The sequence below is a fragment of the Myotis brandtii genome, unplaced genomic scaffold (genome assembly GCF_000412655.1).
Source record: "Myotis brandtii unplaced genomic scaffold, ASM41265v1 scaffold331, whole genome shotgun sequence".
Lineage (NCBI taxonomy): Eukaryota > Metazoa > Chordata > Mammalia > Chiroptera > Vespertilionidae > Myotis > Myotis brandtii.
Window position 1 is genome coordinate 579,636 of NW_005362753.1, and position 25,023 is coordinate 604,658.

Here is a 25,023-nt window from a genome sequence, read left to right on the forward strand (position 1 = left end):
GCGCTGTGGTTTGGCATTGCTGTTTCCCTTCATGGTGGACTTGTTTTCTCCAGTTTATGTCCTTATAAAACAAAACCTAAATCCTGTCGTTGAAGATCAGGTCATCTAATGGTGTTGACAGGCTTTCTTCCTAAAACCACCCTCCTTTTAATCCCCAAAGTCTTCGAGAATTTGATCATAAATAATATTTCGCTTAACATTTTTATAAGGAATAATGTTATTAAGTTCGAAGGAACTAGTAAATCTGAATTTTTCTTATTTTGTACAAATGTAGGGAATGGAGATTTTAGGCACTTTCAGAGTTTGAGCGCTGGCTCTGATGCTTTTCGCCTAATTTTTTTCTTTGTGTGCCTCAAAGCCATAGTTAGTGTTAGCTGTCATCCAACTAGCAGCATTAGTAACGGTGTAGTAGTCCACCTCCGTGGCCGTGTGTCACAGTCGCGTTAGTAATGTACAAGTGTCTGCTCTGCTTGGGTATTGGAAGTTTTCTGTGCTGTTTAGATCGATGGAACTAAGAGTTACTTAATGATGCCCTTTAGCTTCCATGTGTTATGGAGGCATAGATACTAAGAAAGAAGGGGAGAATGGTCAGGTAGGTTTTGCTTGATATAAATGGAGTGCTTTTTTTCAAATCCACTTGAAATATATAATTTGGAATTAAAGTTTTCATTAATGTTATTTATTTTTAACCTTTTGAACTCTTACTTTAACAATCGTGTTTCCATTTCCATATTAAAAACAGTGAGTTGTGTTTTGAGAACAGTTGATTTAAACTACAAGTCATTATTTATTTATTTATTTTTAGGTATAGAAATTTTGATCAACCTCATCGGTTTTATGTTGCTGATGTGTACACTGACCTTACCCCACTGAGCAAATTTCCTTCCCCCGAGTATGAAACTTTTGCAGAATATTATAAAACCAAGTACAACCTTGACCTGACCAATCTCAACCAGCCACTGCTGGATGTGGACCACACATCCTCGAGGTAAGCCTGCCCCGGAGGCGCTTTTCCAGCTCGCAGTAGGCACATGCAGAGGTTCACGGTACACTGCCCCCTTGGACTCTGAAAGCAGATGCTGTGCACACAGATTGCCCAGGGTGTGGTCCAGGGTCCGTGGTGGCAATGAGCTCTTCAGGTGGGCAGGCGGCATTGGAGTAGGAGTGGCACTGGGAGAGCGGACTTGGTCTGTTTGATAAAATGGTTTTGCCGGTTTTGCAGACTTAATCTGTTGACACCTCGCCATTTGAATCAGAAAGGGAAAGCCCTTCCTCTAAGCAGTGCTGAAAAGAGGAAAGCCAAATGGGAAAGTCTGCAGAATAAACAGGTAATGTTATGAGCATCACTTAATAAAGATAAGTTTGAATTTTATATTATCAAGTGAACTAAGTGACTTGTAAACATTTTGGAAATTGCCCAACCCTTAGGTTTTGTTTTGGTTTAACTGATGTTATGTGTTGACTTTTGAGTGTTTTTTTGGTAAGTATGAGCAGTTTAACTTTTACCTTTGATCCATTGGTACAATTATACATGAATCATCCTTATAAATTCTAGGATAAATCCCATTTGCCCTCAAGGATTATTTGAAAAAAATTTTTTTTTCAATATATCAATTACAGCTGACATTAGTTTCAGGTGTACAGCATAGTGGTTAGACAGTATATAACTTTACCACATAATCCCTTCCGTAAGTCCTACACCTCCCTGACACCATACATAGTTATTACAGTATTATTGACTGTATTCCCTCTGCTGTACTTTCCATCCCTGTGACTGTTTTGTAACCACCAATTTGTACTTCCTAGTCCCTTCACCTTTTCACCCAGCCCCTCCCCCTCCTCACCTAACAGCCATCGGTTTGGCTTATATATTTGGTCCATTGACACAATGATACCATGAAGTCATCCTTATAAATCCTAGGATAAACCCCATGTGGCCTTCAAGGATTTGTATGAAAATATTTTCAAAAATAAGATATTGCTAGTACTTACGATTTTTGTCCTTATCCAGTAGTGAAAGTGATCTTAGCTTTGTTTTCCATTCTTCTGTGTGTTTGCTTTATATTAATGTTTTCACATTTCTTCGTATTCAAAGATACTGGTTCCCGAACTCTGTGCTATCCATCCGATCCCAGCCTCGCTGTGGCGGAAAGCCGTCTGTCTCCCCAGCGTTCTGTACCGCCTTCACTGCCTTCTGACGGCCGAGGAGCTCCGAGCCCAGACAGCCAGCGATGCCGGCGTGGGAGTCAGATCCCTTCCTGTGGATTTTAGGTAGGCCTGTTTACAAAAGAACTGAATTAAGTTTGAACTTTAACTTTATCTAAAATGGTTCTTAAAAGACTAAAAGAACAAGGATGCCTAATAGGTGTCATAAATGCATCCTTTGATTCCTAAGTGAAAAATCTACATATTGAGTCCTGTGTTCCTGTGATGTTATAGAGGGAGGTGAGATACTAGGATCAAAAATAGTCACCCCCTCCCTCAGTGATGGGAGCTGAAATGAAAACAGTCCTTGTAACCATGCTTGACATTCGAAGCCTGCTTCCTCTTACAAATCGGATTTATATTGAAAAGCAGTGCCTTGGTATCTTTGTCTTCATTATGTTCTCCCCACATTATTTCCCCACTAGTAAAGTCTCTGCACTCTCTGGGAATTATTGGTTTAACATCTCAGGTTAATTTTGATTATCCAGTTGGCAAGACCACGTGGTTCTGGAGAGTGAGGGACTTTAAAATGGAATGGCAGGAACTGTTGTTCGCTCCTCTTCCACGTTGTTAGCTTAGGCGCAGAGAGGTTATGTGAATTGCCCAAAGTTTCCCAGCTCGTGAGCCGGAGGACTGACCCAGGCTTCAGCGCCTGGCAACCACACTTACTGGCGGGATGGAAGCAGCGCATGCACCTGTCCGCTCCACAGTGCAGTGCAGGCTTCTTCCTTGGAAACTGGTTTCTCCTCTCAAGTAGGAGCACAAATACAGGGATCTCTGTTTCATAGGCAGATGACTCTTGCTCTAGGCCTAGCCCTTTTGAAGGATCTGATGAAAAGTTATAAAAATGTCTTTGCAGATACCCTAACTTAGACTTTGGGTGGAAAAAATCTATCGACAGCAAATCTTTCATCTCAATTGCTAACTCCTCTTCAGCTGAAAATGATCATTACTGTAAGCACAGCACAATTGTCCCTGAACATGCTGCACATCAAGGTGCTAGTAGAACCTCCTCTCTAGAGAATCATGACCAAATGTCTGTGACCTGCAGAGCGTTACTCAGTGAGTCACCTGGGAAGCTCCCCATTGACGTGCCCACAGACCTCACAGCAATTAACGGTCTTTCTTACAATAGAAATCTTGCCAATGGCAGTTATGATTTAGCTAACAGAGACTTTTGCCAAGGAAATCAGCTGAATTACTACAAGCAGGAAATACCTGTACAACCAACTACCTCATATCCCATTCAGAATTTATACAATTGTGAGAACCAGCCCACGCCCAGCGATGAATGTACTCTACTGAGTAATAAATACCTTGATGGAAATGCTAACAAATCTACCTCAGATGGCAGTCCCGCGGGGGCCACGGTGCCTGGTCCCACAGAAGCTGTTGCCGTGCGCAAGGACAGGCTGGGCTCTGCGCAGAGCCCCTCTCCTGGCTACTCCTCCAGGACTCTGGGCCCAAACCCTGGACTCATTCTTCAGGCTTTGACCCTTTCGAATGCCAGCGATGGGTTCAACCTGGAGCGGCTCGAGATGCTGGGGGACTCCTTCCTAAAGCACGCCATCACCACGTATCTATTTTGCACTTACCCTGATGCGCACGAGGGCCGCCTTTCATACATGAGAAGCAAAAAGGTAAGAGGTCCTCCTTTTACTTTGAGAGTTAGAACAATTATTCGTTGTGCCCCCGGATTGGTTGCAAGTATTGGGTAGTTTCAGGGGAGAAGGAAAGTATTAACCTCAGGGACCCCACACCCGCCATGTGCCGCTAAAGCCGGTGGCATACGTGCCCAGGAGTTGACACAGATCTGCTTGTCACCGATGAAGCACTCAGGTTTGGGGGCTGCTGATCTGATGTGACCGACTTACTGATAGACATTCAGTTCAGATGCAGCTGTCTGAGAGCTCGCGCCCTACTTAATGGAGGTGAACGAAGTGTTTACTTGGGAGGGCGCTGTCTCGGTGGATAAGACATAGCTTCCACGGGCCGCTCGTCTCCGAGGCGTAGGGTGCTGGGGAAGGGAAAGAGCAGCACTTCTCCCAGCTCAGTGACCCCGCGGAAGGAGATTGAGCCTCGGGCTCTGAGTGAGCAGTGCCTGATAAGACAAAGGGAGGGCCTGTTCTTAAATTTAGTGTGGAGTCAAGATTTAAGGAAGAAAAGTAGTGAAGGTAAAATCTTTAATGATGATGAAAAGAGGTGTCACAAGTCAGCGTGTGCCTGTTTGGCAGATAACTTAGCTGCCGGTTAGCCTGAGCACTCAGCGAGGAGTTACCACTCATGGTCAGAGGAGGTGTTCACGGAAGAGGTGTGTTCACAGTGCGACCGTGAAATGGACAAATGGCAGAGCCTGTCGGCTCTCTGAGTCAGCGGCGGCCACGGTCAGAAGTGTGGAAATTCCTGAGAAAAGACCTGAAAAGGTGGTGGGTTGAAGCCGTACTCCTCAGTGAGGGAATCTGCACTTTGAATGTGTAGGTCACTGTGGAATGTTGAAGGCACTTTTTGCATGAGGGACTATGAATATCAATAAAGTGGTGGTTTTAAATGATGGATCTGGTAGCAGCATGCAGCGTGAGTTGAAAAGCAAGACCAAACCAAGCTGAGCAGTCCGTTGGCTTTGAAGGTCTGAGCGTGAGCAGACACGGATGTCTGGGGGAGTGATATTTCAGAGGCAATGATGTTGGCCGACACGAAGTGCTTCCTCTGCCAGACCTGCTGTCTTCCATCTTGTCGATGAGGGTGCTGGAGCAGCAGAGGCGAACTGCCTGAGCTCATGGCAAATAGATGGCAGCCCAGTCTGGCTATAAGAGACCTCGCTCTTCACCATTGCACCGACCTGCCCTTGATATTGCCCTGTAACACCAGGCACTAGACTGGGTATCTTACAGCCCTTCTCCTGTAATCTTTTCAATGAGCCCCTGGCAGGTGGATAACGTCTCCATTTTGCAGATGAGAAAACTGCTTAGAGAGTTTAGCTCATGTAGGTCATCTAGCTAGTCCGGGGTAGTCGGGTGTTCATCCGAGGCTGGAGCCCATGCCTTTCACCATCGCCTCTGCTGCATCCCAGCACGGTAGGGAGGATGTAGCGATGGCAACCACACACACACACGCACACACAGAGGTTGGGGCGATAATGATGCAGGTTGTGAGGTAGACAGAAATGTAGGAATCAGGGTTCAGGTTGGGTGTTTAGATCTCATGAAATATGAAGTGGGATGTTCAGATAATTGAGAATTTAGGACTAAGATACGGTTTGGGGAATAAGCTTTATACGAGTGAGATTTCCCAGGGGTGGTTGGGAATCAGAGGCTAAGAATGACTACCCTGTTAAGTAAGAAAGACATGATTTTATATTTCGAAAATTCATCCATTCATCTGCTCAGAGAGCTTTGACTCCTCTTTCCTGTGGAAGTTTTCCCTCCCTTTGCCTGGGGTAAGACCTTTCAGGGTGCTCAGCCCCAGATAGGCCTGTCTCCTAGCCAGGCCGACGCCCTTGTCTTCCCGTGGACCCCGGGCCCCGGGCACACAGCAGCTGGTGGCTTCTCGGAGCACTCACCCATTTCTCCTTGCTGAATCTGCTTGTCCCACCTTGAGCTCCATGAGTCCTTCCTTAGTTCTTCCTTCCTTAGTTCTCTCCTGCCAACTGTTTCCGTCGACTTTGTGATTCCTATCCTCTCATTGGCATCTGGGATGCTGTGTCCTCATAGTATGGAGAAGGAACTAGCATTTATTTGAGCTGTTACATTTCAGGCAGCCTGGGAAGGCCCTTCAGCAAGTGCTGGGGTCGGTGGACGCCTCTCCCTCCGAGCTGTTCTGTGCAGGCCCGCTCCTGCTGGCATTGTTCTCCCAGGGACGCTGCCCTGGCGCCTCTCTCGCTGGGTGCTGGTCCCATGGCATTGCTGGGTGCTGGTCCCGTGGCATTGCTGGGTGCTGGTCCCATGGCATTGCGTTACGTGGAAGAAGGGCTCATGAAGGACTTAAATAAAAAGAAACCCAGTATTTAGAAAACGGAAATGAGGTGACAGTTCTAGACACTAGTTTCCAAGTAAAAATGAGACAGAAATGCAGTAATTTGAGGAGATGGAAGCCTCAGGGAAAACAGAAATGAGGGTTTTATTGATGCAAATAAACAAGGGAGTTGTTCTTTATTGCCTTTTGCTCGACTTTAAAATGATTGAACAATACTATCTTGAAATACCATTCAAAACAAAGGAGTGATGTTGGAGAAAACATTACATTTGAAATTATTTGTGGCGTGGGCTCTCACATTGTAAAGTAATTTGAGCTCTGTTCAGTGCCAGATTCACTTTACTTCATCGAGAATATTGTGACCTCTTGGACTTATGTGGATTCTTTTTCAAAAATTTCAAAATTAGCATTTTGTATTTTATATCATCATTTTATATCAACCTGCTTTCTACAGGTTGAAATTGAACTATTTCTTCTGACTTAAGGAATTTGCATGTATATGTCAGTTTTTTCGGATCTGCATTTAAAACTCAAATACTCATCTAACTACACTAAAGGATATAGGACTCAATATTTTCCGTCAGTCTTTATAATTGATGAGCAGTTACAATGATTTAGGTACAAATATGTTCACATGCCTCCTGTGAGTTACAGCGGAGATGGTGCATAGTAAGTGTGTTGTGAACTTTTTCTGCCGAAGGTCAGCAACTGCAATCTGTATCGGCTTGGGAAGAAGAAGGGGCTGCCCAGCCGCATGGTGGTGTCCATATTCGACCCCCCTGTGAACTGGCTTCCTCCTGGTTATGTAGTCAATCAAGACAAAAGCAGCACAGATAAATGGGAGAAGGATGAACTGGTAAGTTTGTGGTAACGGGAGGATTCCTTTTTTGGTGAGGGGAGAAATTTGTTCTATTAATTCTTTGTTTTTTTCCCCCTGGTATGTTTATAATAGAGTATATATTTGATATATTGATTTAATATCTCTAGAAATAGACTGTCTTTTCATTGGATTTAGAAACAATGTTGCAATTTTGAAAGAAGACACTTTCTTTTCCTTTGTGCAAGTTAGAAGATTATCTAATTTAGTGTTCAAAAGAAGAAAAATAAAACATTTTTTATATAACATTTCACCTTACTGTTAGGTGTTATAGTTTATCATAGATCCCTACTTAGCTCTGTTCAGTTAAATGACTTTTCAGTGACCTGTGATCTCTAGTCTGTGGAATAATACAATTTCAATAAGATCTTGCTTTTGCAGCTCAGGGTTTTTGCAGGACTGTTTCTTCTTTTGTGACCTAAAAATAATAAGTAAATCGCCATACGTAAAGGTTGTAGGTTTCTGGCAATAGTTTAAATGTTGCCTGGTTTCAGAAGATGCCCTTGCTTCCTGGTATCTTGTCTTGAAGGCCAGCAGAGGGCACCTGGGAGGGCCTGGGCGCTGAGCTGGTGGGGCAGCCCAGCCAGCATTGGCTGGGAACTCCAGCGCCTCTGCCAGGGGAGCGGCGCGCAGGCGGCCCAGCTCTCAGCGACTCTCCCTCGGTGAGCCGCTCGCTGTGGCTTCCCTTTTACTTCCGCGACGGCGAGCAGGCGTTTCTTCCCAGCCTGCGCGTCCGGCTGTGTGTGTCGCCTTCTTTCTGACATGCAGGTCCCAGCTGTCTGTCTTAAGTGTTTCTGGGTCACACACTCGGTGACTCTGTCTGGATTTTACCTCTGTATTGAGTATATTTTTAAGTCATGCAGTTTTTGACTTATAGATAGTAAACTTATGTGGGAAAACATGAGGAGAATATTTTGATAAGAATTGGGTTAGAAAAAGTACATGTTATTAATTTAGAGATAGGTAGAACCTTAGGAGGAAATGTGTAGACTCTGAGAACTTTAGAGAAAATAATACATTTTTACAAAAATTATTCTGGCAACAATTATCCTGCTTTGTAAATACTGTTTTATAATATAATTGACTTTTTAAAAAAAACAACCCACGAATATAGAAGAATAAAGTTGATGTAGGCATGTCCTTTTGATTAAAAAAAAGTTGTGTTTTTGTTTTTAAGATCTAGCACACAGTTCCTTTTCTTGACATTGCAGAAGAACTGGCACTTTGGTTCCTGGAAAACATTAAAAATACTGTTCCTACTTTCACTGAGTAGTTTATACAATGAAATAGGCCCTTACATGCTATTGCAAAGCATTGGCTCGTTGCATTCCTGTTGTCACTGCCCTGCCCCTCAGCAACTAGGTGTAAGTGAAATCACGCGGGGCAGTCGCTAGGTAGTAAGCGCACGGGGACTGTGGAGGAGAGTTGCATGCTGGGCTTTTATTTTTAAAGAGCTTGAAGTGCTCTTGGGAACCACTTAGTGAGGTAGAATCCCACTGTTCTGCAGGGAAACTGAAACCCTGAGACTTGAAGAACTTCGCCCAAGGTCATACAGCTTCTTTGTGATAAAGCCCAGTCCTTTGTTTTGTTTCTTGCTTTTCTGCACTCCACTGATTTTAGCTTATGTTAGCATCTCTATAAAAATATATGTGGATGTTTTTAATTAAAAATTATTCAGTCTCATTTTTTTTAATTGTAATTTGGCCCTTTCTTCTAAGGACCAAACAATTAGTAAAAAAAAAAAAAATCTCGTGTTACCAGGAAAGTATAGGATTTTTAACAGGGAGTAGTTCCTCGAGGTCTGCCATTGTAGTTTCTTTTAGTTCCTTATTCTTGAAAAAGTTTTATAAACTTTTTTTATTTAAAAAAATATACATAGTTAAAGGTATATGGCTTGGCTCACTGCTCTTATTTCTTTTCAAACAATTACAGTTTGTATCTCTTTTGAGTCTGGCTTAAAATGAAAATATTTGCAGCATTTAAAAAGCGCTTGACAGAAAGTTTGAAAACCTTTCAGAACACTCTGGAAAGTTGTCACTCTCAAAAGTGAAGCACAGCCTGCTGCCTCTCCCCCCAGAGTCAAGTCTTGATGTGTGTGGTTTTTCTTGTTTGTGTTTTTTTTATTTTTATTTTATTACTCAACAGAAATTTGGCATCTTCCTAGCATTGCAAAAAAGTTACGTCATTACTGAATCCTAGCCCATTATTAAGGTTGTCATTCACAAATAAGCTGTTGCCAAAGAAATTGGAATTAGCAAAGATCCTCTGACAGAAATTGGATTGTTGTGTTTCATGTTAGTCTAAATTTTCTTCTATTTTTGTCAGTTACGCTATAATCAGTTACCCTGATTATTGTAGCTCAGTGGAGGGGAAAAGCATAATTTCTCAAATTCATAGCTTAGGTCAGGGATCACTTTTAGTTTTCAAAGTAAAGCAATTTAGTTTAACATTGTAGCAAATGTACTTTGATTTGAAGTAGAAATAGGGACAGACACTCTATCATGAAACTTGCACATTTTTAATGTTACAAAGATTTAAGAAATAATTCTGTTTCATATTATACTCTTAATTGCAAAGATAATGCTTTTTTTGCATTTGGAATTTAATTTTATTAATTTGAAAATCTTTTAGAACTTTTTCAGCAAAATTGAAGATCTCTGTGGTTGGCATATGAGTACTTTCATTGTGTATTCTGCCGGAGTTAGAGTTCTCAGCTGAATTTTGCCTTGTGGCCATTAACTTTAACTTCATATTCCATGTATAAAATCATCAGCTTAAAGCTTCGGACTGGATAAAGGTCATTTTATAACTCAGAAAATGAACATTCAAAGAACATGTTTTACTTTGTTTATATGATTAAATAACTTATTTTATGTTAATTGAAAACAAATGGCTGTGATTTTAAAGTTGCCTTTTAGTATTTGTGGTTGTCATTTGAAATTATCCATAACCCTTGCTTTTATTGAGTCTCCAACCCTTTTAAAACCAGCAGCTATGTCTCCCTCCTGCCCCATTCCCCTCGTTGCAGACAAAGGACTGCATGTTGGCTAATGGCAAACTGGATGATGACTTTGACGAGGACGAGGAGGAGGGCCTGCTGTGGAGGGCCCCCAAGGAGGACGCCGACGACGAGGACGACTTCCTGGAGTACGACCAGGAGCACATCCAGTTCATAGACAACATGCTGATGGGATCGGGAGCTTTTGTGAAGAAAATCCCTCTCTCTCCCTTTTCAGCCGCCGACTCAGCATATGAGTGGAAAATGCCCAAAAAAGCCTCCTTAGGTAGCATGCCATTTTCAGCAGACTTCGAGGACTTTGACTATAGCTCTTGGGATGCAATGTGCTATCTGGATCCTAGCAAAGCTGTGGAGGAGGATGACTTTGTGGTGGGGTTCTGGAACCCATCAGAGGAAAACTGTGGTATTGACACAGGGAAACAGTCCATTTCTTATGACCTGCACACGGAGCAGTGCATTGCTGACAAAAGCATAGCTGACTGCGTGGAAGCCCTGCTGGGCTGCTATTTAACCAGCTGTGGCGAGAGGGCGGCTCAGCTTTTCCTCTGTTCGCTGGGGCTGAAGGTGCTCCCTGTAATTAAAAGGACTGAGCGCGAGAAGGCCATGTGCCCTGCCCGGGAGAATTGCAGCAGCCAACAAAGGAGCCTTTCAGGGAGCCGGGCGGCGGCCTCGGCCTCGGCCAGCTCCCGCTCCGCCGCGGGGAAGGACGTGGAGTACGGCTGCCTGAAGATCCCGCCCCGGTGCATGTTCGACCATCCGGACGCGGATAAGACCCTGACGCACCTCATATCGGGTTTTGAGAATTTTGAAGAGAAAATCAACTACAGATTCAAGAACAAGGCTTACCTTCTGCAGGCGTTTACCCACGCCTCCTACCACTACAACACTATTACCGGTAAGGCGCCCAGGCCCCGCCGCACTTCTCTGAAAGTGCGACCACGTGTCAATCGCATTATTTTGGCCTCATAAAGAAATGATCTATGCGTGTTCAGACTTAGTGCTTAACACGAGAGGTGGGGGAGGAAGCCACGGCCAGCGAGAAAGCCTGGCCTCCTCTCTGGGAGCATGCGCTGCTCTTTGGGAGGAGGGAGGTGGCTCTCCGTCCCCGCTCAAACATGTCATCTCACGTGCTGCGGGATCCCGGGGAGCGGCCGCATCGTGGTGTGTCTTTCCTGTCTCAGCCCGCTCAGGGGCTCTCTGCCGCTCAGGGCTGCTCTGGGTTCCTGATTTATGTGTGTGTTCTGGATGTACTTCCACATCCTTTTATCATAAGTCTAAAGATGAATAGATGATAAGAAACTGCTTCACAGAGGTTTCATGCCCTTGCTCTGACCGCTGTCATCTTCTCTGCACTGTGCTCCCTGCTTCTTCCCGTCTGTATGTAACAGGCTCCCAGCCCGTTGCCTTAGAACAGCGTCGCCAACCTTTCAGACCTCACGGACCACCACCGGTTGGCGACCGCTGCCTTAGAAGGAAGAACAGGCAGCTAACAGCTAACACCGCGTCAGCCTGTGCAACACAGCTCAAGTCCATGTGTTTTTCTGTCTCACAGTAACAAGTGCTTGAGTCCAGAATACCAAAGCCAAGCAGAAAGTTTGTGTAAGGAAAAGAATGTAGATTAAGATGGTCTGAGGAATGTGAAGCCAAAAAGCGAAAAGGCATCTGACTCCATTCTAGAAAGATTGGTGAAACGAAAACCTGTTTTTCTTGGAGAGTGTAAGGAGGCCTGGTTTTCTACCGCCCAGTCCTGGGTGAGGTCTGGGCTGTAGCCTGTCTCAGCCCCTCCCTGGGGGGCGGCTGGGCAGATCATTTCATCTGTCCCTGCCTCAGTTTCCCAGGTGAATGGACTCTTTACTAACAGAGAAAGATGAGGTGCTGGTTAATATTGATAACTTTTCACATTTTGACAACTGCTTTTGCTCAAGGTCTTGGCTCACTTCACAACTTTTATTTCTCAATCTCTTGGTTTGTGTAAAATTCATATTTTTTATTAATCTTTTTTTTTTTTTTTTTAGAGGGAGAGGAAGGGAGGGTGGGGAGGGAGAGAGGGAGAGAGAAACATCGATGTGAGAGTGAAACATCGATTAGCTGCCTCCTGCACTCCTTCTAGAGATCAAGTCCGAAAACCTGGGCATATGCCTGACCGGAGTCAAACCGGCAGCCTTCCCATGCACAGGACGACGCCCCTCCAACTGAGCCACACCAGCCAGGGCTCAATTTCACCATTTCTAATCCAAGTTGAGAAGAGGGTCTCCTTATACTAACTGTTATCTGTGAAACAGATGTAACCCAGAAATGGCGAGGCGTGGTGCCACTTAAATACATTCACGTGTGAGTGAGTGGTGTGCAGTGATGAGACCTCAGTGGAGGCGGACGCGCAGGGTTGGGCTCAGTAAGGGATGTGTGGTGGGGATTTTAGGACGGTGCCCAGCACCTGCCTGCCCAGCTCGGTGCCAGGGGAAAGGGCTCAGTGATAAGGATGTCTCCTGGGAAAGGTTTTCCTAACAAGACATTTGTCTTCGGGCCACCTAGAGATTTTCTGACCACAACGTATATATAAGAAATGTGCTTAATTTGCCATTAAAATGTAATTGCCCGAGGCTTCAGCAAGTGAGACGTCAAGTGATTTTGTCCTTGAAGAGTGTGTATGAAATGAACCCAGAAAAAAGTCTCTGCTATGGCTCTCGGGCAGGCCTCTCGCCAGCCATTCTGCAGAAACCGGGCCAGGGCGTTGCCCAGGCTCATGGCTCCCCTTTGGCTCCTCCCTCAGATTGTTACCAGCGCCTGGAATTCCTGGGAGACGCGATCTTGGACTACCTCATAACCAAGCACCTTTACGAAGACCCGCGGCAGCACTCCCCGGGCGTCCTGACGGACCTGCGCTCCGCCCTGGTCAACAACACCATCTTCGCGTCCTTGGCCGTGAAGTACGACTACCACAAGTACTTCAAAGCCGTGTCCCCAGAGCTCTTCCAGGTCATTGACGTCTTTGTGCAGTTCCAGCTCGAGAAGAACGAAATGCAGGGGATGGATTCCGAGGTCAGTGCTGCTGAGCGTGTGAGTCAGAGGTGGAGCCGCTGGCCAGGGCTCTGGGGAGTTAGGGCTCTGGCTCACAGCTGTGCAGAGGGACGGCTGAAGCCAGGCTGTGGCGCCCGCACCGTGCGATCCTGGGGAGAGCTGAGGTGGGCCGGAGTTTTCGGGGGGCCTTGTAGGAATGGAGGCATGTGGCCATTCACAGGGAGAGGGAGCCCATCGAGGTCCAGTGTGGCACCCTTCCCCACCGATTCAGGCTCCCGAGAGGTGTGGCGCCACCCCCTGGCCACCCCCGAGGTGGCCTAACCCAGTGGCCTCCTCAGGGCTTCTGCCTGCCTTGCTCTTCAGCATGGGTCGGGAATATTTGCTCATGTCTCAGGTAAGCAGCACAAACACGTATTCTGCTTCTACTGGAAATGGAAAACCTCAGTTAAAAACCAAACTTCTGCATTTCTAACCGTTGGAATTTGAGAGGCTTCTCCGTAAGTTCAGCCAGAGGTTCGTTGGTGATGGAGCTGTTTCTGATGTTGGTGACTCCTCTGCAGCTTTGTCGGCAAGGCTGTTGCTTAGGTGCTCCCAGCCCGGAGTGCTTGCCGCCCCTCCTCTGCGTCCCCTGTGCCCAGGAGGCCGCTCCGTCCCTCCTCCTCCCCATGCTGACTCCTTGGCTTTTCTTACTTTTGTAGATTTTTTATAAGGAGTTAAGGAACTTATTCATAAATTCCTCTGATAGCTGTTGTCATTGTTCTTTTTTGATTGGTTCCTTTTTAAATTTCAAACCGTTGTTGGGGCTTTCATGCATTCCCTTAACTTCCTTGGAAGCGAAGGCTCTCGTCCAGACCAGCCGCCGGCAGGCAGGCAGGCAGGCAGGCTGGCTCTGTGCAGGCGGCCGGCGCTGCCTCGGGCAGTGTGAGTGAGAGCGAGTGGTCGCAGGAGACTAGCACGTCTCGCAGTCAGCATCACTTCTGGTCTCATCCTCCCAAACACTGCAAGCTTAGAATGAGAGATTTGCCGACATCTAAATGCTCTTTTACACGACAAGGGGACATTCTGTAATCTGTGTTCATTCTTTTTCCCTCTCCATTGTTTACGTAAATATGTATGGAAGTTACAAAAACTAATTGGAAATGTCATGGTCTGGCTTTTTAAATTTACTATTTGTTCTTTAGAATTCTCTCCACTTTTCTGGGCCTCAGTTTCCTCATCTGTAAAGGGAAAGAATTAAACTTCATATGTTTTAAAATTCCTTTCTCCCTCAAAACCATGATATATGAACAATAACTGTCTTATTTTTCCAGTAGTCAGTATTATAATTTGTATATAGAACTTTGTTTCACTAAAAACTGTTTAGAAATTACTGTCCCCTCCTTTTAATTTCTTTCACAAGTAGTTTGTTTATTTTAGAAAGCAGATGCAAACATGCATATAAGAGGGGTGATGTTATGCGTGACTTCCCACACTCTCTTCTTGTCCCCGAGTGTGTGGTGGTGACTGTCAGTAGCTGCGTGCTGGTCAGGGCACGGCTGTCGGGGAGCGCATTTAGTTGTCCTTGCAGCTGGTATTTAAGCTGCTTTCAGTTAGGAGGTGCTGGTCAGGGCACGGCTGTCGGGGAGCGAGCGCATTTAGTCGTCCTTGCAGCTGGTATTTAAGCTGCTTTCAGTTAGGACTTTTAATAACATGGATGTGATAAATATGCTTATATATCCAGTTACCTCCTTACGATAAGTTCCCAGAGGTGGAATTGCTGCGTCAAACAATTGTGAACCTTTAAAAGGCTTTTGATACACATGTAAGTTTTTATTCTGTGAAGTTGAATACCGGCTGCTTGTGAGGTACTCTTTTACAGCAAACATGTATTAAGTGTTTCATAAAAAGGAGCTTGGAGGAAAATATCTTCCAAATAGGGTTTCCCTGCCCAGAAAGGGGCAGTTTATGCCCTCAGCAGCGTGCGTCCTCCCTGCCTGTCCCACCAGCACTCCCCCTCCCTGCCCAGCCGCCGGGCAGCTCTGCGGAGGTGCAGTTCTTTGATGATGAGTGAATTTGAAAGTTTTTAAAATACATTTATTTATTGACTATTTCTAATTTTGTGTTAAAAATTTTGTTCTTATTGAAAGATAATCTTTTTTTCTTTGCTGGGTATAGACTATTAAAAGGGAGGGTTTTTTTTTTTTTTTTTTGAGAAATTTGAAAACACTTCATCTTTAGGTAAGTTACTGCTTGTGAAGAACCTAGTGCCACGTGGAGGCAGCCATGAACAGCTGGAATCGTTACCTTTGTTAGCGAAGGAATGAGAGTCCCAGCCGGGAAAGGAAGCTGCCTCTGCCCTGCCTTCCTGCCTCCTGCTTACAGTCCCTTTTCTCTCCCCAGCTCAGGCGGTCCGAGGAGGATGAGGAGAAGGAGGAGGACATTGAAGTCCCCAAGGCCATGGGGGATATTTTTGAGTCACTTGCTGGTGCCATTTACATGGACAGTGGGATGTCGCTGGAGATGGTTTGGCAGGTGTACTATCCTATGATGCGGCCACTCATAGGTACTGTGGCTCCCCTTCAAAAAAAGCAGAATCAAAATTCAAAGCAACTTCAAGGGTATTATTTACGTTATTCTTTCACTTTGATTATAGAAAAATTTTCTGCAAATGTGCCCCGTTCCCCTGTGCGAGAATTGCTTGAAATGGAACCAGAAACCGCCAAGTTTAGGTAAGCAAAGATGTGCATGGAAAAAATTAACTTACTTCAAATCCAGGGGGAAGTTCTCACAGATGCCGTAAATGAACGATTCCGAAAAATATTTACACGGGGGCACGCTCTCCGCAGTTTCCACTTGTAGTCTGATCGACTTCTCTGCTGTTTTATAAAGTGATGCTGAACTAAAGAAGCCACGGCAGCCCGCCTGCCGCTGTGCGTGAGCCGTCGTGCACGTTTCCCTGGTGTGGTGTCAGCCTGTGCGGGCTCCCGGCCGAGAGCTCACACTCAGAGCTGATTGACAGTCATAATAAATACTCCGACTTCTAATTCATGCTGTTTGGCCTCTTTACAGCCCGGCGGAGAGGACCTACGATGGCAAGGTCAGAGTCACCGTGGAGGTGGTGGGGAAGGGGAAGTTCAAAGGCGTGGGTCGCAGCTACAGGATCGCCAAGTCTGCAGCGGCAAGAAGAGCCCTCCGCAGCCTCAAAGCCAATCAACCTCAGGTTCCCAGCAGCTGAAGCCCCTTTTTAAAATTAAAAAACAAAAAAGCAGAATAAGGTAGAAAATACTTAGATTGAAAAGGATGATTTAAAGTTGATACTGAGCGGAATGAATAGAAGGCAGAATTTAAAGTTTGATAACAGGATAGATTACAGAATAAAACATTTAACATATGTATAAAAATTTTGGAACTAATTGTAGTTTTAGTTTTTTGCGCAAACACAATCTTGTCTTCTTTCCTCACTTCTGCTTTGTTTAAACCACAAGAGTGCTTTAATGATGACATTTAGCAAGCGTTCAGAACAATTACTGATGGTTTGTTTTGTTTTTAGTATAATTTCCTCACCTTTGCTTAGTGTTAGGAGCCAGGGAGCTGAAAACTCACACAGTCCCTAGAGTGATGCTAAGAGTCCTCGTGCCCCCCGGTCTGTGCGGGATTGCCAGCCTGCACTGGGGAGCCCGAGAGGACGCTGCGAAGCGGGGAAGTGTGCCCGTGTCGCCTCGGTGCCCACGTTCTGCGTGAAGATGGTGTTCCCAGCGCTATTGCACTTAATTGTGAGGGACAGATGTCAATGGCATTGGCTGGCAAGCTGGTGAATCCAATGTTAGTTTTCTCGTGCCACGTATGACAAAGGTTCTTGCCTTAAACGTAATGTCCTCATGGATACTCTTTAATTTCTGATCTTTTTTGGAACAAACTGATCTTACATTCCCTGCATTTTATTGTGCATTAGATGTTGAGACTATGGGATTCACAGCCCACTAGTGTAGTTGTAACTTAAAACAGGAGATTTGGATTTCTGGCACGTGTATACTAAAGACATTTAAAAAACCAGAATCTGTAGACGGAATTTTTTAAAAAACACCATAATAAAAAGGATCTTTGGCTAACTACCCAGTTTTACTTAAAAAACCTCCTGCAAGGTAGTTCCACTGATAGAAATTGTTTGTGGCAAATAATTTTGCCCTATAGGCTGTTTCTCTAACAAAATTAACCTTAGACATATCACACCTTAAATATGCTGCAGATTTTATAATTCATTGGTCACTTATTTAAAGACAGGCCCAGCACCTTCCCCTTTCGCCTTCTCCCGTGAGTGTCTGCTGCACTGTCCACCATGCTGCGTGTACTTCACTACCAAAGCTGTGCTAGCTGTGGGAGTTTAAAGTGTGAGAAAACTGCCACGATTGTGATACGTCCATGATTTAGCTTGTTAATTTAGCTCAACTAGCTCATTATTTCTATCTTCAGAAAAGAAACAAAAAAAGACATTTTTAGGCATTTGCCTAAGTTTCTTTAATTAGACCTGTAGGCACTCTTCACTTAAATACCTCAGTTCTTCTTTTCTTCTGCATGCGTTTCCCCCTGTTTGGTGCTATGTTTATGTATTATGCTTGAAATTTTAATTTTTTTTGCACTGTACCTATAATACCTCTTAATTTACCTTTATAAAAGCTGTGGGCTGGTCTTGCACTCCCACCAACATACCAGTAGAGGTTTGCTGCAATTTGCCCCATTAATTATGCTTGAAGGTTAAGAAAGCTGAGCAGAGGTGTCTAATGTTCCCAGCACATCGTTCTGAACTTGATCTTCTTGCAGTGCTGCATTTCTGTTTAAATTGCAGTTGAATACTGTACCTCCCGCTGTCTGCACCCCTCCCCGAGCAGCGCTCTGCACGTGTCGCCCGAGGTTGCCGCTTCACTGGCTAGGAGGCCTCAGAGAGGGACGCCCGGCTCCCGACCTTACTTGTCCCCAATCTTACATTGGGATGGATCTAAATTATTAATTGTGTTCCTGAGCAAATTAATTTGGGTGGCCTCATTTTTAAAATACTGAATTCTGATTTGGAACCTTAGATTTCCGTTTTCGTTTTTTAAAAATCTTAGCAGAAGGTCTCATGGCAAGTTAAAACCAAGCAATTCTTGAATTACAGAACTGTAACCGCGTCCATGAGCAAGTAAGGCTGGGTGTGGATTTGACTTGTGATGAAGGCATATCACAGATCTCTGAACAACGCGCCGACGACCTGCTGCCAGGCGGAGGGCGGCGTTGTCTAGCGCACTCATCCCAGGGTCGCGGGCTCTGCCTCCTGGCACCGATGTCAGATTGTTCACAGTACAGTTCCCACTGGGAGAAAATGCCTCAATATATTTTGTAACCTTAAGAAGAGTATTTTTTGTTAATACTTTAAAAGTTCAGACTTGGATATGATTAGGTCATACATTCTCAGGGGTTCAAATTTCCTGCTACCATTCAAAATGTTTTATCAACAGCAAACTTGAGCTATTTCTGTTTTTGTTTGTTTTTTGCTGGAGAAAATTAGCTGATTTTAATTTGTGACTCCCACTTTGAAGCAGTCTCTGACCCCTGGTTGCTCTGTTATAAAGAAAAACTATGAGTTAGGCGAGTGAAATGGTTATGAACGCTCTGTGCTGCTGAATCTAATGCTGTAACGTTTCCCTGTTGAGCTTGTTGAAATGTTTCGAGTCTGTTAATTAGGAAAAAGATCACTCTGCATTGCCCGCCCGTCCCCCCTCCTCATTCCACCGTGTGTGCCATCCCTGCGTCCTGTGATGGCGACGGGAGGCGGGATGCAGTGTGAGCCTGTTGGTGCTGCGGGCGCTGGGGAGGCCTGCACGCCTGACCTGAAGCGCAGCTGACTGCACAGGCTCCCCAGGGTTGTGTGGAGGTCAGTTGGCTTGACCCTCATTGTAAACGTCTTTAACTTCTGTGTGTACCTTCAGCCGTCCTCACTACGCTGCGCTTGTCACCCACCCCCATGGAGCACAGAGCAGCATTGCACTTGGTACCATGCTTACCTCATTTCAAGGAAATATGCTTAACTGAGAGCAAAAAATGTGGTTTGGCCTCGCTGCTGTTTTGATTTACCGAATTTGAAAAAGATAATTCTAATGCCTGCAATGTGTCATGTATCCTTGCACAACTTCAATGGATCATTCTTGTCTGTGGCATTTTTACTGTTTGTGAAAGTATGACAAAGATTTGTTAACTGAACTCTTAATTATGTTTAAAAATGTTTGTTACTTTTTTCTTTTATATTATGTGATGTGATTAAATGTAGAATGACCTCTAACACTCCTGTAATTTTTATCTTTGAACATACTAATATTTTTATTTTCTTAATAATAGCTTGCCCTCAGAGAGATTCAAATTCCCCGGCCAAAATCGCAAGAGATGTAGGCTCCTTTGGTTCTGGTGGTTCAGTTCATGCACCGGCGCTCACCCCGAAGTCGGCCCTTCAGTGGGCGCCTGGAGCGGGTGGGGCTGCGGGCAGCAGAGGACTCTGGCCCAGACCCACCGCGTCCAGTCCCGGGCCAGGGGTTTACCTTGGCATCTCGCTCTGTGAGGGGATCTCATTCTCTCTCACAGAATGTGACCCGCGAGACGGAGACCTTGGTGTTTTTATTTAAGCGGCGTCTGGAATGACGTTGAGTCCTTAGCCAGCTTTGTCCTCTGCGGAAGGGCGCACGCTGCGTTTATCACCTGACGGTTATTTTAATTCCATTTCCATAGGTGTATTTTTTCAACCACTGATTACTTTTCAGGAATTTAATTATCTCCAGATGAATTCCTTTATTTTATATTGTACATGAAACGGTTTTAAGACACATTGAAGACCGAGCATATTAAAATGATCTTAAGAGTTGGAGACCCGAGGAGCGATGTTAGGGAGCTTGCATTAAGACTGTGTATTTTCCACCAGCAGTGAAAATGGTCTCGCGAAACTGACTTGTAAATATATTTTAATCATTAACTGCTTCTTTTTCAGTCCGTTTTTATTTGGACATCAACCAGACAGTTTAGATTTTGTAGATGTGCTCAGAATTCACTGCGGCAGCCGCTTGGTTACACAGCAAAACTGCGAAGGTGAACAAAAGTGACATTTCTGGCATTTCTCTTGTAACTAGAGTGCAGGAAAAGGACTAAAATCAAGTAATACTAACGTGTACTCTGATTGACAGTAAAGTCTTTACCACCACACACTGCAGCTGTTTGTGAGGAACGTGACGTCACTGTTCACACGTCGTCATCAGCAGAAGGCTGCCGTCTGCACTCATGGGCCGCAGTTACCTTCCGTCGTGTTTTTTTTTTTGTGTGTAATAATTGTAGCCGAGTAAACCTCCAATAAAGTTATGGTCTGTTCACTGCGTGGCCTTTTATCTTTTTCTTTTCTCAATTTGATCGGCTCAACTGGGCGATAACTCAAGTAGTTGCCGCAGAAATGGTCTTTAAACGTTTTAATTCCGTGGTCAGCTGAAAACGTGTGCTTCCATATGGTGACATCCTGTTTACCAGGCCCTGCTTGCCGTCTGCGGTAGCGTTCTGTAGGAACAACTCTCTTTTTCAAGACTCAGGTGACCCCAGGGTGTTTTCTGAAATGCTGCCCCAGTGACTGACGTGTCCCAGGCCCGGGGTTTCTGATGAAAGATCTGACACGTTCCCAAGGGGGACTGGCTCCTTCTGAAATCAGCTTCCAGCTTGTAGGCCCTTCCAAATGGTCGGTTAGGAAAGAACTTGACCGCTCCAGGCTCGGGCCCGCCTTCGCGCAGCCTCCGTAACTTGAGCATTAGTAGAGATGGCTTGGCTGTGGGAACAAGATGGTAAGTGTAAGTTCCTTAGCAAAAAGTTTTAGTTTTCCTTCGTAAGAGTTTAAATTAATCCCTTCCTTTCCCCTCCCTCCCGTCTCTAAAGGGGGAAAAGTATGTGCTTCAATCCTGAGGGATTTGGTTGAGCACTACGTGCCTGTGGGGGGGTGTTGCTGCCCACAGTCCACTGGATAGTTCAGGCCAGGCCTTGGCCACGGCCTTCCTGCCACCATGACCCTGTGTCCCGCGGCCAGCGACGGGCACACAGCCAGGCCAGGTGGACCAGGGTGCAGTCGTGATGTGCGTGAAAAGAACGCAGATGCAAGGGAAGGCTTTTGTTTCTGCAGCTGCACAGCGTGATGCGTGTTTGGAAGCGATGGTAGGTGCCCCTCGCTGGCTCAGCTGTGAGCGGGCCGTGATCCGCGAAGGCCCGGAGCTGGGGGTGCACCCGGTGGGTGTGCAGCACGCAAGGCTTCCCAGCCTGCGAGGCAGTGTGTAGGCCAGTGACGGCGAACCTTTTGAGCTCGGCGTGTCAGCATTTTGAAAAACCCTAACTTAACTCTGGTGCCGTGTCACATGTAGAAATTTTTTGATATTTGCAACCATAGTAAAACAAAGACTTATATTTTTGATATTTATTTTATATATTTAAATGCCATTTAAGAAAGAAATCAACCAAAAAAATGAGTTCGCGTGTCACCTCTGACACGCGTGTCAGAGGTTCGCCATCACTGGTGTAGGCCATGCTTCTGTCTCTTTTATTCTTCTCTTGTGGTAAAATGCACATGAAGCTTACCATTTCAGCCACTTGTAAGTATGTAGTTCAGGGCATTAAGTTCATTAACGTTGTTATGCGACCATTACCACCATCCATTTCCAGTACCTTTTCTTTATCCCAAACTGAAACGCTGTCACCATGAAACACTGACTCCCCGGGCCCCTCCCCCAGTCCCTGGCACCCACCCTCCACTCTGTCTCTGAATGTGACTCTTCTAGGTCCTTCATATCCTGGACTTGGACAGTGTATGTCTTTGGGTGTCTGGCTTTTTTATTTCACTTCGCATGTGTCTACAAGGCCCATGCATGTTGTAGCATGTCAGCGCTTCCTTTTCAAGGCCGAGGAGTATTCCCTTGTCGCCTCCAGTGGGGTGCCTTCCCCTTCGGCTGGAGCGAGCGGTGCTGCTGTGAGCACTGGGGTGCCCATGTCTGTGAACCCCTGCTTTCGCTGCTTCAGTGTCCGACCCAGAAGTGGAATGACTGGACCACAGGGTGATTCTGTGTTTAGTATTTTGAGAAACCGCCATGCTGCTTAACACAGTGGCTGTGCCATTTACATTTAAAAAAAAAATTTTTTTTATTGACTTCAGAGAGGGAGGGAGAAGGAGAGAGAGAGAAACATCAGTGATCAGAGAGAATCATTGATTGGCTGCCTCCTACATGCCCCCTACTGGGGATTGAGCCCGCAACCCAGGCATGTGCCCTTGGCCGGAATTGAACCCAGGACCCTTCAGTCTGCAGGCCAATGCTCTATTCCAGTGATTCCCAAAGTGGGCGCTACCGCCCCCTGGTGGGCGCTGCAGCGATCCAGGGGGGCGGTGATGGCCACAGGTGCATTTGGGGGCATATATCTTTCTGTTTAATTGCTATTAAAATTTTAAAAAAATTAATTTCCAGGGGGTGCTGAGTAATATTTTTTCTGGAAAGGGGGCGGTAGGCCAAATAAGTTTGGGAACCACTGCTCTATTCACTGAGCCAAGCCAGCTCGGGCCCATTTACATCCTCGCCAGCAGTGCACACGGGTTCCCGTGCACCACTTCCTCACCCGCGCGTTCTGATAATAGCTGTCCTGGTGGTGCGAGGTGGTCTGTTGTGGTTTGATTCGGAATTCCCCACTTAACGTGATGTTGAGTATTTTTTTTTCATGTGCTTGTTGGCCATTTACGTATCTGTGGAGAAATATCTATTCAAGTCCTTTGTCCATTTTTGAATTGAGTTTGTGTTTTTGGTGTTGAGTTCTAGGAGTTCTTTACATTCTGGATAGTAAACTCTTACTAAATTTTTCTCCCATTCTGTGAGTTGCCTTTTTACTCCCTTGAAAATTCTCTCGAAAACCTTTGAATTGCGAAGCACAGTGGCCCCGAGGGTCTCAGCTAAGGGCTCCTGGACCTACAGCAGCTCAGGTTACTGAGCATGTGCTGGGCGCCTGGTCCGTAAAAGCTTTACCCGATTACGCCACTTACTCCTCCCACGATGCCGGAGACGGCTCCTGTTGGAGGACGTAAAGCATAGAGATCGACATGAGAGCTGTGGTCGGGCCACCGGGCTTCCAGCGCTGTGGCTGGGCAAGTTATTGGATGCCTTGGCCCCACAGCCTGGCTGGCACAATGAGGAGCAGTCCTTCAGGTCAGGGCGAGTCCACGGAGAATGCAGGGTGCAGTGCCGCTCACATCATAAGCCTGTGATAAATGCGAATTGTTACTGTGATACCCATTTTACAGGTGGCAACAACGAGGCACAGAAGTGAAGTAACTTGAATGCAGAGTCATGGCTGAACCTTTGACCCATGTCTACCTAAATAAAACATGTTTAACCATCATTCAGTTATTCTCTAACTTCTGTGGATGGTTTGAGATGAAGGTGGAATGAAAATATGTGACTGCGTATACATATGCTACACGTTTCGTGTTGAGAAGAAAACCAGATGGTGACCAAAGGCCAGCGTAGGCAGCAGTCACAGGGTTTGTTTCTTTGTTTTGTATGTAACCCTAGAGCTCATTTTTTCAAATGAGGAAAGGTTCAGGTCTTAGAGAGCCCGTTAGAACCTGCTGTTGCCCTGTTACCCGACTCACATCAGCCTGAAAAACTAGGGACGGGCCCAGTGGCCATTGGAGGACTTGACATGAGGCCAGTCTTGTAAGAAAAGCCATTGGCTCCCCGTTCAATGAGAAGCAAGCGCTGGAACCTCTGTGCTTCCCACCTGTGCTGCATCCGGGCGGGGGGAGGGGGGGGTCTGGAGAAGGGCAAGCCCTCCCTCGGCGAAACCACTCTGCTGGGAGGTGCGTCATGACGGGACCGTGGTGAGGGGCTGGGCTTCAACGCCAGTGTGTCGCACACGCACACACAGCAGCATGGCCCTGGTGGGGGCGTCACCCTGCAACGTGAGGGGATGTTTCTGGTTCTAATCTAGGCCCAGTTTTTCTTGGTTGAGGGAGAGGGTGGTGGTTGGTGAACATGACTGAGAATCTCACTAGGAAGTTACTGGATGGAGACGGGTTACTAGAGTGCTGTTTTTAGCTTGGAAAGTTTTTTCTTTTTTAAGAATAATTTTTGATGAGTTGCATATCAGCCCGAATGTTCTCTGGGTTTTGGTTTGGGGGTTTTTGGTGTGTTTTTGCTTTTGCTTTGAACATTGCCTTTCATTTGTCGGGCTTCCCACCATCCTCACTTGAGTGAGAAGAGACGAGCAATGCCCAGGTCTGTTAAGTATGTGATGTGGCAGAAAGGGTTCCATGGTCTCTAAGTTTGGGCAACCATGGATTAAACGAAATGGAAGGGGTTCCTTGCAGAACTTCTGGGGTTCTTTATTATTTTGAACGCATGGGACCCTCAGAGGGGCTGCCTTCCCCCCTGATGAGACCAAAGACCTTGTGCTGCCAGCGCCCGGAGCCGCTCCCTGGAGACATCCCTGCCAAGCGCATCTGGGCACGGAGACCCGCGGTCTGATGGGGCCAGGAGCTCACCCGGCTGCTCTGGCTTATGTGTGAAGTTGACCCGCTGTCCCTGCAGCTGGTGCACAGGAAGGAAACCCCAAGGTTTTCTCATTACGGGGTCACAGGCTCCCATCCTGGTGGTGAGCCTAGGCCCTGTGTTCCTGGTGAAACTTGGCTTGCGGAATAGTCACAGCAAAGCAGTGGAAACGTGTGTGTCAGAAGGGCTCGGCCTGCACGTGACAGCCCCAGAGCCGGGCACAGCTGTGGAGTTGACCGCCCTCGGGGGTTGGGGGCGTGTCTTCCCAACAACCCAGCGTGCAGCTTGTGGGGAGGCCTTTAATTTTTATTTTTAAATATGTTTTTATTGATTTCAGAGAGAGGAAGGGAGAGAGAGATGGAACATCAATGATGAAGCAT

The 25,023-nt window shown here is 45.9% G+C and overlaps 1 protein-coding gene across 6 annotated transcripts in view; it reads left to right on the forward strand.

Moving 5' to 3' along the window:
* The window catches only part of DICER1 (dicer 1, ribonuclease type III), a 46,008-nt gene extending 25,553 nt beyond the window's left edge, over positions 1–20,455 (forward strand). For 4 of the 6 annotated variants that reach the window (XM_014543654.1, XM_014543655.1, XM_014543657.1 and 1 more), the window contains 10 exons: positions 806–988; positions 1,223–1,328; positions 2,096–2,271; positions 3,065–3,845; positions 6,878–7,033; positions 10,047–10,968; positions 12,844–13,112; positions 15,471–15,633; positions 15,724–15,799; positions 16,140–20,455. In XM_014543654.1, coding sequence (XP_014399140.1) covers positions 806–988; positions 1,223–1,328; positions 2,096–2,271; positions 3,065–3,845; positions 6,878–7,033; positions 10,047–10,968; positions 12,844–13,112; positions 15,471–15,633; positions 15,724–15,799; positions 16,140–16,305 — 2,998 coding nt within the window. In that variant the 3' untranslated portion in view covers positions 16,306–20,455. Of the gene's footprint in view, positions 1–805; positions 989–1,222; positions 1,329–2,095; positions 2,272–3,064; positions 3,846–6,877; positions 7,034–10,046; positions 10,969–12,843; positions 13,113–15,470; positions 15,634–15,723; positions 15,800–16,139 lie in introns of those variants that run through there. The other 2 variants (XM_005871158.2, XM_014543656.1) reach the window with 2 other exon arrangements.
* The last annotated feature ends 4,568 nt before the right edge of the window (positions 20,456–25,023 follow it).